The sequence below is a fragment of the Chiloscyllium punctatum genome, chromosome 11 (assembly GCF_047496795.1).
Source record: "Chiloscyllium punctatum isolate Juve2018m chromosome 11, sChiPun1.3, whole genome shotgun sequence".
Taxonomy (NCBI): domain Eukaryota; kingdom Metazoa; phylum Chordata; class Chondrichthyes; order Orectolobiformes; family Hemiscylliidae; genus Chiloscyllium; species Chiloscyllium punctatum.
Window position 1 is genome coordinate 14,726,317 of NC_092749.1, and position 11,886 is coordinate 14,738,202.

The 11,886-nt window shown below is 44.2% G+C and overlaps 1 protein-coding gene across 2 annotated transcripts in view; it reads left to right on the forward strand.

Annotated features, from left to right (window-relative positions):
• Positions 1-11,886, forward strand: part of txlnba (taxilin beta a) — a 54,476-nt gene that overhangs the window by 41,808 nt on the left and 782 nt on the right. For both annotated transcript variants that reach the window (XM_072580320.1, XM_072580321.1), the window contains exons 7-10: positions 256-330; positions 5,000-5,092; positions 7,679-7,774; positions 11,616-11,886. The exon at positions 11,616-11,886 is cut by the window's right edge and continues 782 nt beyond it. In XM_072580320.1, coding sequence (XP_072436421.1) covers positions 256-330; positions 5,000-5,092; positions 7,679-7,774; positions 11,616-11,886 — 535 coding nt within the window. The remainder of the gene's footprint in view (positions 1-255; positions 331-4,999; positions 5,093-7,678; positions 7,775-11,615) is intronic.

Consider the following 11,886-nt stretch of genomic DNA (forward strand, 5'->3'; position numbering starts at 1 on the left):
ACTGGGAGGAGGGTGAGGGCAAGGAAGGACAGGAGGCTGGAGGAGCGTCTCAGGTCCCTATGTTGCAGCCATAAGGAGATGTGGGTGGGACAAGCATGAGACATCTTTTCCTTGCCATCAACACTTTACAAGATACACGGTCATGTTGGGTCCCAAATATTTGCCTGAAACATGGGCATTCTTGTTCTTGAGAAGGTGGAACTTGGATTAAAGTGATTGCTTGAGGTGTTTCTTTCTCTGTCTCTCTTCAAACAGCTGCTCAATCAAGCATCTGAGTGGAAGGTGCAAACCAACATCATGAGGGAACAGGAAACCCTGCTGCGAGCCCAGGTGAATTGTGTACAGGTGTCTGGGGACTCCGACAGACCTCACAGACTGATCCACCTGGAAGTTACACAAACACACACTGCATTCACAGACAGTGGGCTTTTTCAATCAGTTCTGTATTGTCTGACAGGGATGGAAGGTAGACTCTTTTGGAGAAGCTAAACAGGAATAAGCAAGAGGCATAAAAATGCGTTTTAATGATGCTGGCTTGGAAATAACCATCAACCTCAACACCAGGAGGAATTCACTGGCTGTTTCCAAAAGATGTCTTGGGATCTGACTCAAGCAGGTCAAAAAGATCTCCATTTTATCCCTGCACCAGAAAGAAACAGCACCTTCAGCAATGCAGCACTCCCTCAGCCCTGTACTGGGAGATGTCAATCAGAACACAAGGCTCAACTACCTATAGTGGAGCTGGAACCCACAATCATTAAGTGTAGAGGCAAGAGCACTGCCTGGAGAGCCACATTGCAATGCTGCGAGCTTCCCACTTGTATTGTTATTATTATTGGCCATTTTCCTGTGTCAACTGTGTTTTGTGTTGTCAACAGTCACAATATGGCAGGACATGTCCACCATGTGGCTCTATGGAACAGGTTTCTAAACTCACACGTAAATCATTTCCATCAACTGGCCAACTGGTTTGCTACAACAGTTCACCACAGTCCTGGGTACAAAAAGTCTGCATTTTGTTTCAACAACCTCAAGATAAACTAAATTGTTTTGCAGGCTCCTCTGTACAGTATAAAGCACTGATTCCCACAGCAACCAAATCAGCTGTTTTAGTGATGTTCAGGAGAGATAGTTATCAGCCAGCGCATAGGCAGAACTTCCCTCATTCTCCTAAAATAGCATTGGTAGTCAGGGATTGTTTAATATCTCATTCGGGAGACTGTATCTCTGACAGTGCAGCACTCCCTCAGTACTGCACTGTAAGCCTGTGTGGTTTTTGCATTCTGTTCTTTGCATTAGCCCACAACCCCTTGGACTCACGAGACAAGCATGTTACACACAGAGCACAGCTACTACCTAAGCTTAACATAAATCCTAAAGCATGTGATTTAACCACAATGGCCATTAGCTTTATTGTATATTTTACATCTCAAATCTCTGCAGAGATTATGTTAATTTCTATGCATATGTCATGTTTTCTTCAGTGTTTAAAATGTCTCCTTCATAATTATAGCCATTTCTTGCACTTTCTACAATTTTATTTACGTTTCTTGGACTCCACATCTGGTCTTAACCACAGTAAGCATCAATAGAAGAGATACGCAATCAAATACAGGACAATTGATCACTACAGTTTGTAACGTTGTTATTGCAGGGCTAGGCTGCCTGATTGTATTAATGTGCAAAGTTTAAAGTAATCAGAGTTTCTCTGTCTTAATGGATCCAATGCCAATGTAACAGTGAGAATTGAGAGATTCCAAAGATTCACAATCTCCTGCTGTCTCACCAGGCAGGCTAGCTAAAAGTAAGTTTCTACATTCACATTGCTCATTCCCAATTAAATATTTTATGGAATTCTTGAACTGTTGCAAGAGTGACTGCTGAAGGAAGAAAATCTGCCTGGTGGGTGAGATAGTATTATGGGCAGTAAATGAAGGTTACAAGGATGTGACATTTGAGCTTATCGTTTTCATATGAACCATATGTTGTGGGAAATGGGTGATGACATGGGGTATTGCCCCAGTTGAAGGGCTAGTGCTAGGACAAGCCTGGTGAGCTCAGTCAAGATCATAAGAAATAGGAATTCAACGTGATGTTCAAGCTGAGAAATAGGTACATAGCCCCCCCTTGCAAGCTGCGAGTGGATCAATTTGGAAATAACCAGCAGTGAACGCTTACTCTTAAACGAGATCAAGGTTAGTTTATTACACTGTTGTAAGCTACTTAAGTTAAAGAGATGAAATTACTACTAAAGGCATACAAGGATGAGATGCAATCAGTAGCTATAACAATCTTTAGGATTCCAGTGCAAGCTGTAGATTGCAATTGGATGTGTAGAGTGAAGGTCAGAGGTTCAGGAGTTGTGTTCAGCAGCTGGATGGTTTCTGTAATTGACTGAGTTTGCCTTTGTGGTCAATAGAGCAACTTGAGGGTTCCTTAAAGGTTCAGCCAGTATGAATCTTGAATAAGTTTTGTTTTGGAAGGACAAGGGTGACTCTTCGTCCTGGGCAGCTTCTTCTGTAATTCCCGGAACCCCAATCTCACGTGAGGTTCACAATTAGCTCAGTCAAGAACAGCGACCGAAGCTGTCTTCATAGTTTCTGCTCAGATCGCTGCTCAAATTGGCCAGATCCATAGAATCATGGAATCAGGAGGAGGCCATTCAGCCCTTCGAGCTTACTCCACCATTCATCACAATCATTGCTATCATCCAACTCAATAGCCTAATCCTGCTTTCTCCCTATAACCTCTGATCCCATTCGCCCCAAATGCTATCTCTAGCCACCTCTTAAATATATTCAATGTTTTGGCATCAACTTCTTCCTGTAGTAATAAATTCCATAGGATCACAACTCTTTGGGTGAAGATATATCCCCTCATCTCCATCCTAAATGGTCCACCCCAAACCCTCAGATTGTGACCCCCTGGTTCCGGATGCATTCACCATTGGAAACATCCTCCCTGCATCTACCATGTCTAGTCCTGTTAGAATTTTATAAGTCTCTATGAGATTCCCCCCTCACTCATCTGAACTCCAGTGAAGACAATACTAACCCAGTCAAGCTCTCCTCGTACATCAGTCCCACCATCCCCGAGATCAGCCTGGGAAACCTTCACTGTAATCCCGCAAGACACGAAATGGAACAAAACCAATTTAGCTGCTATCTCAATCTGCTAAATGATGCTTCGATATAAGACATTGGTTAGCCCAAGTTTATAACATAGTCTTATCCATTGCCTTTTGACTCGGTGAATTAACTTTCTAACTACATCAGCTGTTCACTTCATCAGCTCCAACTCTCCTGAGTTTGGTGGAGGAGCTACTCAGATTTCTAGGGATGACGCTGAGTTTACGTTTAACTTTGCTGAAACATTCACTGAACTTCAAACATCTCTTGCGATCCTTCTTAAGGTAGAGATGGCCAGGATCCAAATGCAGTCGTGACCACGAGAGAAGCCGGGTTACTTTTGAGATCCATGCTTTAAAGCCCCTATCTGCCATGATCCTATTGAATGATGGAGCAGGTTCAAGGGTCTGAACAGCCTGCCCTTGTTCCTATTGCTATTGCTAAGTGAATATTGCTACCAAACATATAAAATTATAACTACCTCTTTGTGACAGCCCATCAGGTCTTCTCATGCTGTTGTGGTTGATCAAATTTGGCCTTAATTCTATTTTCTTCCCTGTCTAAGTTGGTGGAGGAGGCATCTTTGTCTTTAGCTTAAAGGCTCTTTGACTCTTCTTCCTCCTCTCTTGTTCCGTCCCTTAACTGAAGGAGGCGGTTGGCCGGCCAACATTGTCACCTGACAAGGACTGACCCCTGACCTCCAAGCACTTGTGAACATTACCTGATTTCTAGGGGCTGCAAGTTTACACTATGTCAGTCACAGCATCCATTGGAATTGTTCCAGCAAGGTACACAGGGCAATGATTTTCAGTACTTAGAGAAGCACAAAGGTCATTGTCCCCTTTTCCACCTTCACCTGAAGATCAGTTTTCATTCTTTTTTGCAAAAAAAAACCTTTAGTTTCTTCACAAAAGACAAAGAACTGTGGTTGCTGGGAATCTGAAGCAAAAACAGAGTGTCAGAAAAACTCTGCAGTTCTGGCAGCATCTGTGGAGAGAGAAACAGAGTTAACATTTCCAGTGCAGTGACCCTGTGACGCAAAACATTAACTCTGTTTCTCTTCCCACAGATACTGCAAGACCTGCTGAGTTTCTCCAGCACTCTCTGCTTTTGTTTTATTTTCTTAAACCCTGCATTGATAACTGTTAAATGTGGTGCCAGATAGTTCTTAGATGTAAGCCCCATGCAACACAGAGATCCTTGCAACCTTTATTGAGTCTTCTTTGTGTCCTTGTTCCCTCAAGATTGGTCCTGTCTGATGAGAATAAAATAACTCACAGGAAGGATATTATCAAGCTGGAGAGGGTTGAGAAGAGATTTACCAGGATGTTGCCGGGTATGGAAAGTTTGAGTTATAAAGATAGGCTGGATAAGCTGGGTCATTTTTCACTGGAGCGTAGGAGGTTGAGAGGCAACCTGATAGAAGTTTATAAAATAATGAAGTGTATAGATAGAGTTAACGGTAGGTGTCTTTTCCCTCAGATGGGGGATTTCAAGATGGGGGTGGCACATTTTTAAGGTGACAAGAGAAAGATTTAAAAAAAGACATGGGGGCAATTTTATTTGCAGAGGATGGTATGAATACAGAATGAACTTCCTGAGGAAGTAGTGGATTTGGGTACAATTACGTTTAAAAGACATTTGAATAAATACATGAATAAGAAAGGTTTGGAGGTATATAGGCCAGGAGCAGGCAGGTGAGATTAGTTTAGTTTGGGATTATGGACTGGTTGGACCAAAGGGTCTGTTTCCATGCTGGACAACTCCACGACTCTATGACATGAAATCTCATGCTACACAGAAAAAGAATCTCAATTCCTAATTCTCAGAGCTGATCCATGTCCTCTCTCTCTCTCTCTCTCTCCCCCCAGCTCAAGCTGTATGCTGAGAAGTTTGAGGAGTTCCAGGGGACACTGACGAGAAGCAATGAAACATTCAGCAACTTCAAACAGGACATGGAAAAGGTCAGCAACTCTGAAACTGATTGAGGGCAGTGACATACCATTCAATTTCCAAGCGATGGAAGGCAGGATCCACACAGACTTTGCTACCTGCCCTGATTTGGGAAGGAAGAGGGATTACTTTGTGACGCTTCCGGGTGCAAAGACTCGCTGGTGGTGAATGTGGGTCTGAGCACAGAGGGTTAAGAATGGCATAGCCCTCCGCCTGTTAACAAAGCTCATGAGCTGCATTTCATGCAAATTCTTCCTGAAATCTTCGTGGTCTTAACCCTTGTGATAAGTGTGAATGTTCATCATCTGGAACCATAGCGAAAGAAAGAAATAAATTGCAGTTATATAGCAACTTTTGCAAGACACATCAAAGCGCTTTAAAGCCAATGAAGTATTTTGTGAAGTGCAGTTAATGTCGTAATTTGGAAACACAGGCAGAAAGATCTCACAAAGAGCAATGCGAAATTGACTAGCTCCATCTATTTTAATGATATTGATTGAGAAGTGAGTTCTTGGGAGGACACTGAATGAGTGTCATCTCACATTTCCTTTCAAATATTTCCCTGGGATCTTTTTGCATCCACTGGAGAAAGGAGACAGGGCCTTGAGTCAATGTCAATGCCCCTGACGGTGACGCACTCGCTCAGTATTGCACTGGCAGCATCAGTCTGGGTTACTTGTTCAAAAGGTTCGGATTGGAACTGTGTCTGACAGTCCACTCCTCCTCTGAGCTGAGGGTCTTAGCCACTGTAGCCACTGTTTGGGGTATGGTGGTATGTTTCCACATAGTTTCACTGTCTATGTTGTTGGCACGGGTGGTGGTGCTACAATTTATGTTGATCTTTGTTTAATAGCTTGGAATCTCAGAGTCCCCAATATATGAAGCAGTGAGGGTGTTGCTGACACATCAGAGACACATGTTTAACTGAAGGCAGGAGGGCGGCAGTCATGACAGAAATAAACATGCAACAGGTCACATGGTCAGACTGTCAATAGACTGGAGTCTTAATTGGACCCATTTGCAAAGAGAGAGAGAACGAAAGCCAGACCTTTAATAATATCGAGTCTTTCATTACCTCAGGGTGTATCAAAGCATTATCATAGAATATGATCATAGGATCATAGAATCGTTCATTTTAGTATTTGTTCAAGGGGAATGAGTATGGCTGACTGAGCCAGCATTTACTGTCCATCCCTAATTGCGCTGGAGAAAGTGTGGGTTAGTACTTTTGTGTTGTGTAGTTGTTGTTGTAATGTAGGAAATGCAGCAACTGGTTTTCACACAGCAAGATCCCACAAATAACAACTTGAAACTGACCAGATCAACTACTTGAATAATGTCGATCGAGGGGTAAACACTTCATCTGTTGCAGTCCTTGTCGTGTAGGGCATTGGCAGTGTTGTCAGGAAGGGAGTTTTAGGAAGTTGCCCCAGTGACACTGAAGGAACGGCCATATATGGACGGGTTGGACCAAAGGGCCTGTTTCCATGCTGTACATCTCTATGACTCTATGACTGGCCGAGAGGGGGTTTTGTCGCTGTTGGTTTTCCCATGTACCTGCTGCCCTGAATTTTGGAGATGGTAGAAGTTTGAAGGATGGTGCCAAGGTTGGAGGATCTGAGCTACAGGGAGAGGCTGAACAGGCTGGGGCTGTTTTCCCTGGAGCATCGGAGGCTGAGGGGTGACCTTACAGAGGTTTACAAAATTATGAGGGGCATGGATAGAGTAAATAGGCAGTCTTTTCCCTGGGGTCGGGGAGTCCAGAACTAGAGGGCATAGGTTTAGGGTGAGAGGGGAAAGATATAAAAGAGAGCGAAGGGGCAACTTTTTCATGCAGAGGGTGGTACGTGTATGGAATGAGTTGCCAGAAGATGTGGTGGAGGCTGGTACAATTGCAACATTTAAGAGGCATTTGGATGAGTATATGAATAGGAAGGGTTTGGAGGGATATGGGCCGAGTGCTGGCAGGTGGCACTAGATTGGGTTGGAATATCTGGTCAGCATGGACAGGTTGGACCGAAGGGTCTGTTTCTCTATGACTCTATGAATGGTGCTGCAGAAGGAGCTTGGTGAATTACTCCAGTGCATTTGGAACAGTTAAGCACTTGTTGAAGACTGGTTACTATTGTAATGGAGCAAGTGGAAGGATATAGGAACCAGTTGGATAAGTGGGTCGGATCTACTGGGTGATCAGGATGTCTCTGCACCAAATGGTTTATTGATGGAATTAAGATAAAGCTTGCATTGGTATAGTACCCTTCACAGCTTCGGCAAATACACACATGACTTCTGTGAGGTCTCAGAAATATGCAAATTGACCAGTTGGTTCATGTTAGCGGAGGTGGTTGAACGATAAAATGCACAATGCAATACCTGCCCTTTAAGTAGCACCATGGGATCATTTATACCATTTTAAACAGCCTCAGATTAGCATCCACGAAAGTAGCAGCCTTGTGTATGTGCTCAGATCTCAGAAATGGGCATATTAAATCCACAAGGTGTTGCACATTGAGGGGAGCAGAAAGACATTGTGGGTGAGCTGAGCTGAAATGGGACATGTTTCCCCTGTTGTAACCTCCTTTGTGCTACACTTACAGATGACGAAGAGGATGAAGAAACTCGAAAAGGAGACGATAATGTGGAAAACCAAGTGGGAATCCTGCAACAAGGCTCTCCTGGACATGATTGATGAGGTGAGGATTGATCCCGCCATTGGAAGCAAACACCCATCTCTGAGGTTTCATCTCAGCACACCTTTGTCTCATTGATGAGAGAGCAGCCAATTCAAATCTTGGTGGCTGGCACAGGGATTCCATCATTTTCCCTTGAGATAGGAAAGATGGGTACCAGGTTGGGGATGGGCATGGGAGAGGGGTGCCAGAGTAATGATGCAGAAGACCTGAAGACCACTAAGGTTTCAGGGCTAGAACATTCCACAGGTTTATCCGCTCACTAACCCTGAGTCCCATGCAACCTCCAATCCTGGAGAAGGTGGTAATTGCCCCTGGACCAGCCATGGAGAGGCCCAGGCCAATGTTTTAAGGACGTAAGTTAAAATTCTGCCATAACAGCCAGTGGAATTGAAATTCAGTTCATGATCCTGGATTGTAAGTGTAGTCTCCATGACGGTGACCATGGCAACAATCATCGATTGTCATTTGAAAACCCATCTGGCGATATTAAAAAACAAAATAACCTGTATGGTTTCTTTAGAGAAATTCTTATGTGTCTGCAACCTATAGGTGACTCCAGACTCCAGAGCAATGAGGTTGTCTCTTAACTGCCCTCTGAAAGGGCCCACTTAGTTTAGGGGCAATTAGGGATGGGCAGTAAGTGTTGGGTCCAGCCGCTGACATCCATATCCACGAATGAAGTTATTAAAAATAATGATGAAGCAGAAGTACTCTTATGGTGACAGTGTCCCTACCTCAGAGGCCCGAGTTCAAGTTTAACCTCCTCCAGAGGTTTAGATTCATAGATACATACAGTGCAGAAAATAATTACCACTAAAGATGTGCTAACCAAATTTCTTACATTTGTCCCCGTCCTTGATTGTTATGTATTGTTCAATTTTTTTTTTAAAGTTTGTGAGCCTCCACTATCTTCCCAGGCAGTGCATGCCAAATTCTCATCACCCACTGAGTGAAAAAGTTCTTTTCCCAAATCCCCCTGAATCTCCTAAACCTGATCCTAAAATTATGCCCCCTCGTGATTGTCCCCTCAGGGGAATAGCTGCTCTCTCGATTCGCCCTATCCATACCCCTCATAATCTTATACACCTCAATCACGTGGTCTACAAAATCATGACGGGCATGGATAGGATAAATAGACAAAGTCTTTTCCCTGGGGTGGGTGAGTCTAGAACTAGAGGGCATAGGTTTAGGGTGAGAGGGGAACGATATAAAAGAGACCTAAGAAGCAACTTTTTCATGCAGAGGGATGTATGGAATGAGCTGCCAGAGGAAGTGGTGGAGGCTTGTACAATTGCAACATTTAGAAAGCATTTGGATGGGTATGTGAATAGGAAGGGTTTGGAGAGATATGGGCTGGGTGCTGGCAGGTGGGACTAGATTGGGTTGGGATATCTGGTCGGCATGGACGAGTTGGACCGAAGGGTCTGTTTCTGTGCTGTACATCTCTATGACTCTATGACTCTAAATTCCCCTCAGTCTTAATTCTGAAAAGGTTGATTAGAAAATATCTAACTATAAAGCTTTCTGGCCTGGTATAAAAACCCAACAAGTTCAGCAATGACTCAATTCGTTGTGGTGCTTTAATGGTATTGTAGTCTGGGGGACAAATATTGACCGAGGACACAGTTGGGAATTCCCCGCTCTACCCCACCCCTGCCACCAGTCTTCTTCAAAATAGGGCTGTGGGATTTCTAGTGTGAGAGGCCAACAAATGCTTCATCTGAAAAGCAGCACCTCCAACAGTGCAGCCCTCCCACGATACCTGCACTGAAAGCTAACTAACTCACGTCTCTGATGTGGGACTAAGACTCATCAGTTTCTGACTCAGAATGCTACCCATTGACTCAGAGTGCTACCCACTGAACCCCAGTGCAGCTGCTTACAGTGCGTGGGAAGATTTGTTGCAAAGAAATGAAATTAAAAATCTGATGAAGGAAACAACTAGGGCATCACTTTATTCCTGAAGCAGAGGACTGCCTCAAAGTGCCAGGGACCAGGGTTCGATTCCCACCTTGGACGACTGTCTGTGTGGAGTTCGCACATTCTCCCCGTGTCTGCATGGGTTTCCTCTGGTGCTCCGGTTTCCTCCCACAATCCAAACATGTGCAGATCAGGTGAATTGACCATGCTAAATTGCCCATAGTGTTCAGGGATGTATAGGTTAGGTGCATTAGTCTGGGGTAAATGTAGGGGAATTGGTCTGGATGGGCTACTCTTCAGAGGGACGGTGTGAACTTGTTGGGCCAAAGGGCCTGTTTCCATACTATAGGGAATCTAATCTAATCTAAAAAAAGTCTAATCTAATCTAATGTGGCCTGGTAACGCATACACTGATCGATTGCCCTGAGTGGTGAGTGTCACAGGGCCGACAGAACAACTGAGGTCTCTCGGCTCCATCCCCTTACTTATCTCAATCTGAGCTTGAGTCAGTTTTTTTTATTCATTCGTGGGCTGTGGGTGTTGCTGACTGGGTCAGCATTTATTGCCCGTCCCTAATTGCCCGTCCCAGAGTGCAGTGATGCTAAGAGGTCACCTTACAGAGGTTTATAAAATCATGAGGGGCGTGCATAGGGTGAATAGACAAGATCTTTTCTCCAGGATAGGGGAGTCCAAAGGGGAGGGCATATGTTTAAGACGACAGGGGAAAATTTAAACGCAACGTAAGGGGCAACATTTTCATTCATAGGCTGGTGTGTGTGTGGAATGAGTTACCAGAGGAAGTGGTGGTGGCTAGCACAATTACAACATTTAAAAGGCATCTGGATGGGTATATTAATAGGAAGAGTTTGGATGGATATGGGCCAAATGCTGGCAAATGGGATTAGATTAATGTACAATATCCAGTCGGCACCAACAAAGTGGATTGAAGGGTTTGTTTCCGTGCTGTTACATCTCTAATGATGTGAGAGTCAACCACATTGCTGTGGATCTGGAGTCACACGTAGGCCAGACCAAATAAGTATGACAGTTTCCTTCCCTAAGGAGATTAGTGAACCAGATGGGTTTATCTGACAATTAACAATGGATTTATGGTTATTATTAGACTCTTAGTTCCAGATTTTTTTTAGTGAATTCACATTCCATCATTTGCCATGGCGGGATTCAAACCTGGGTCCCCAGAACATTACCTGGGTCTCTGGATTAATGATCCAGCAGTGAGACCATTGGGGCATTACCTCCCCGAACCTACAGCATCCCTGACCCCTCGGCAAACAGTTGCTTTGATGGCTTGAATAAAGCTGATATTAGAAGGTCGAGGGGAGATCTAATAGAAACTTACAAGATAATGCATGGCTTAGAAAGGGTGGACACTGGGAACTTGTTTCCATGAGGTGGGGAGACAAGGACCCGTGGGCACTGCCTTAAAATTAGAGTGGGTCAATTTAGAATGGAAAGGAGGAAAGATTTCATCAGACAGAGAATGGTGGGCCTGTGGAATTCATTGCCACGGAGCGCAGTGGAGACCGGGACTTTAACATCTTCAAGGCAGAAATTGATCTCGTCAGGAATTAAGGCCTAAGGGGAGAATGCAGGTAAGTGGAATTGAAACACCCATCAGCCATGATTAAATGGCAGAGTGGACTTGATGGGCTGAATGGCCTTACTTCCACTCCTCCATCTTATGGTGTTATATTGCCTGAAAAGGTGGTGGAAGCAATTCCAATATAATTTGTAAAAAGAAATTGGATGAATGCTTGAAAAGCAACAATTTACAAAACCACAGAAACAAGGCAGAGTTAAGATTAACCAGATAGGTCTTTCCAAGTGATGGCACGAGCACTGAGGGCTGAAAGGCCTCTTTAGCACAGTATTAATATTACCTTGCGGTCCTCTGTTACAGAGAGAAGTGCGATCCAAGGAATACGAGTGCTTCCAAATGAAGATCCAGAGACTGGAAAACCTTTGCAGAGCTCTGCAGGAAGAAAGGACTGAGCTCTACAAGAGGATTATGGATATCCGCATTAAGGAAGAAAAACCAGAGTCCCTGGTGGATGAAGCAGAGAATGGGGAGAAACAGGAGGAGAAAGGTGCAGAAGAAACGCCGGACACCACTCCGCAAGAAAGCCGACTGCAGCACCTGGCCATGTCCTTCAAAGTGGTACACGGTGCAG